We start from the raw sequence: 3795 nt of genomic DNA, 5'->3' as shown, positions 1-3795 counted from the left end.
CATGCTCTTATTATATCCTGACAACCAAACAAGTCCTAAACTTGGTAGAGATAGAAATATACACAATAATTTTAGATTTCATAAAACCTATAATACTATTTATTTTTATGTAGGCTAATATGCTGAACCCATTATACATGTCAACCTATTAAAATTTATCTATATGTTAATATGTATATGTATATAATACATGAAGATATTATAATAAAATAACAATAAATTTACTTACATAGACTAGCCTTTTGGGTTTATAAAACTTTTTGAATAACATAAACCTAACATTTTCGAAATGAGCTTTTAGAGAAAAAAAAAGTAGCGTTATTTATTTACTAATACCGTCTAGGCTTATATCTTTACGAGTTATCTGACCTATTTTTTCCGTATCAGCAACTTTAAAAAAATACATTATGAAAACTAGTTTACCTAACAAGATTGCAGAACTTATTATCTTCCAAAACATGAGGAGGAGATATGATGGGAATATTTTTTGGGAGTATTTTAGAAAATTAAGTTAGGGAGGTTTATATGAATATGAATAGATGAGAAAAAGAATTCCAACAAGAATTTTTGAAGGGTTAAATATTCTTTCCGTCCCTAAACTATAGCGAATTTTTGGTTTCCGTCCTTGAACTAAAATTGCGATGGTTTCCATCCCTGTACTTAGTAAACCGTTTGTTTTTTACCCTTTGACCATGTTGACTGCCCATGTGTGATTCCAGCGTGTAGGTCATGGCTGATGTGGCGGTAATTATGCCGGTTTAGCCGGTTTTTCAATTTTTTAAAATAAAAATTAATAAAAATTAAAAAGATAAAATTGATTAAAAAAATAAAAATTCTTTAAACTTCCCTTCTCAATCTGACGTTCAAAAAAAAGAAATCATCTTCTTCACATCTTCTCATCTTCATCTCTCTCTCTTCTTGTTCTCAACTTTTCTTCTTCTGCGATCCTAACCCCATCAAAACCCTAACCCCAACCTCCCACTCTCCCATCAAGAGAAAAACGGTGGCTGAAAGCCTAAGGTTCGTGGTAAACTGAAAGCCTAGGGTTTGTGGATGATGGTGGTGCGAATGAAGGAGGGTAAGTGGTGCCCAGCTTCAGATTGAGAAGGGAAAGTGGTTGTGGTGGCGTTTAGGGAGAGGAAGAGTGGCGGCAGCGGTGTTTGGGATTTGGGTTTCGAAGGTTAGTGGTGATGGCGATTTGGGGGTTTGAAGGTCAGGGAAGAGGATTGGAGGAGAGGACGGCGGGCCTAAGGTGGTTGGGTGGTGGTGGTGTGACGGATTCACGGAAGAGAAAGTGGTGATGATAACGTAAGGCCAAGAAGGAGGAGACAGATCTGGGAGGTTTTAAGATCTGGGTTCTTCTGCCAGATCGTGGCTCTGCAAGAAAATGTCGTGGAGTTTCTGCAATTGTTGTTTTCTTTTCTTTTTCATTTCTGGGTTTCTTGAGTTTTGTTGATCAAGAAACCCAAATCCCAAACTACAATTTTTATATTGGTTTCATGTTCAAATGGGTAGTTATCGTCTCAGGAGTATTTTCTGCTATCATGTTTCTCTTGATTATTGTCTATGCTCGCAAAAAGGGGTTGGTCGGATCATGAAAATCAATCTGCTGGAAATGGGGTGCAGAGAATAAACTATAGTACTTCCGGTATAATGACTTATGTTGCAGAGGTGATTCATGATTTTGTGAATTACTAGTAATAACAACTGTTAAAGGATCTGCTGGGAGCATAACTCTAGGGGACCCAATGTTTATATCAATTGAAAAACCGGCTAAACCGGCATAATTACCGCCACATCAGCCATGACCTACACGCTGGAATCACATATGAGCAGTCAACATGGTCAAAGGATAAAAAACAAACGGTTTACTAAGTACAGGGATGGAAACCATCGCAATTTTAGTTCAAGGACGGAAACCAAAAATTCGCTATAGTTTAGGGACGGAAAAAATATTTAACCCATTTTTGAAAGGGGTAGATGCTAATTTGCTTAACTGTGACTCTGATAGTGACAATGGCCCAAAGAAGACCCAACTCTCTAGTACTACACTATTTCTACCAATTCATTTTGTTTATAACATGAAAAGCCCAAATTCACTTACCCAAAAAAACCCAAGTCCTTCCCCTCAGACATGATGATCAATAACATGCAAAGCCTGATGACATGGCAAAGCGTCATTAGTTAATTTCGCGTGGACTAACGAAACGAAACGAAGTCAAAGAAAAGAAGCAAATCAAAAAACGCTTCTTAAGTCCTCTGAACGCACATAATCAAACACCATTCAACTGTTCCTCTCAGATCTCCGACGCCGACCAACCTCCCTCACCGAAAATCCTCATCGAGGTTCGTTTCGATTTTCACTTTCCAGTTTTTCCCTTTTCCGATTTGCTTAGACTCTTATATTTACTTCGAATTTCGATTGGTGCACCAAATTAGGCAAAATTGATTTTATGTTTTGTGTATTCTGAGATCTGATTACGGTTTCTGTTGTATAGGGAGGTTAAGGTTTTGTTTTGCAGATCTTGGATTTCACAATGTTTGTTAAGCTAAACTGGTGCAAGATTGGATCCAGTTTTTTTATTTAGTTATAAACTTGAACAGGATAAGAAATTGAAATCAGTAATTAGATGCTGAAGCTTGATTTCTTTTGCTTATTTGATTATAATTATATTATGCATAATCAATTCTGCCATGATTAAGTGCATGTTTTGTTTGGCGTTATAGTCAACACTAATGTGATCTCACAGATCTCAATGCACTAACGAAGAAGCTAGAATTTGCCATGTTTTAAGTTTAGTGTAAGTGGGATTTGACAACTTGGTTTTAACGCGGATCCATGCTGAGTTTAGCGGAAATCTAAACACACAATAATTTTGACTTTCAAGTCAATTGTAGAAGAATTTTCAAACACGCACTTAATATTTTTGGTTGCAATTGCATAACTAATTGTTCTTGAGGGGTGGTAGTGTGAGTTATTTGAAGCTGATATTGTAATTGTGTTATTTTGATAAAAGGGCAATAATGTGTGTGAATGTTAGTTTGACATTCCCAATTGTGAATTTGCGTTTCAGAAAATGGCTTTAGGTGGAGGAAACCCCCAAAGAGGAAGTGCTGCAGCTACTGCAAGCATGAGGAGAAGGAAACCAGCTGGTGGTGCGGCCGCGGGAGGAGCAGCCGGGAACATGCTTCAATTTTACACTGATGATGCCCCTGGACTCAAGATCTCCCCAAATGTGGTTCTTGTAATGAGCATTGGCTTTATAGCATTTGTTGCCATTCTTCATGTGATGGGCAAGCTATATTTTGTGCGTAGGGAGGCATAGAGGATAGGGCAAGAACTTAGGTTCATTTTTGGATTATAAACACACAAGCTCTGTTGTTGAATTTAGATTATCTGTTGCTGGATCCACCCATCCCTGTTAAAGTACAATCCTTTGTTGTTTTTAACAATTGATTTATTTTTGCTTTTTGGATGTTTTGTTTCTAGAAGTATTAGTAATTATAAGGCGTTAGATGAAAATTTTCCATTACTAGTGTCTTCTTTTGAAACTGTGGTGAGTGCACATTTCAAAGCATGTTACTAAGTATTGTAGCTTATGAATTAATGTGATTTTGGTGTTTAGAAATGGGTTGTAGAAACACTGAAACATCACTACATCTCTTTGTTTATGCACTTGTTGGAACGTGTTTTTGTTTCAAGTCACTTCTCTTTGTTTATGCACTTGTTGGAACATGTTTTTGTTTCAAGTCACTTCTCTTTGTTTCTGCACTTGTTGAAACATGTTTTTGTTT

General features: G+C 36.8%; 1 protein-coding gene across 1 annotated transcript; it reads left to right on the top strand.

Annotated features, from left to right (window-relative positions):
- Positions 1 to 2186: 2186 nt before the first annotated feature.
- LOC130749251 (protein transport protein Sec61 subunit beta-like) lies at positions 2187 to 3476 on the top strand. The gene is made up of 2 exons (XM_057602581.1): positions 2187 to 2346; positions 3075 to 3476. Exon 2 carries the CDS (start codon positions 3078 to 3080, stop codon positions 3324 to 3326), a length of 249 nt encoding a protein of 82 aa, XP_057458564.1. The 5' UTR covers positions 2187 to 2346; positions 3075 to 3077; the 3' UTR covers positions 3327 to 3476.
- The last annotated feature ends 319 nt before the right edge of the window (positions 3477 to 3795 follow it).

This window comes from Lotus japonicus, chromosome 3 (assembly GCF_012489685.1).
Source record: "Lotus japonicus ecotype B-129 chromosome 3, LjGifu_v1.2".
In the NCBI taxonomy this organism is placed as follows: Eukaryota; Viridiplantae; Streptophyta; class Magnoliopsida; order Fabales; family Fabaceae; genus Lotus; species Lotus japonicus.
This window is presented reverse-complemented; position numbering and strand designations above follow the sequence as displayed.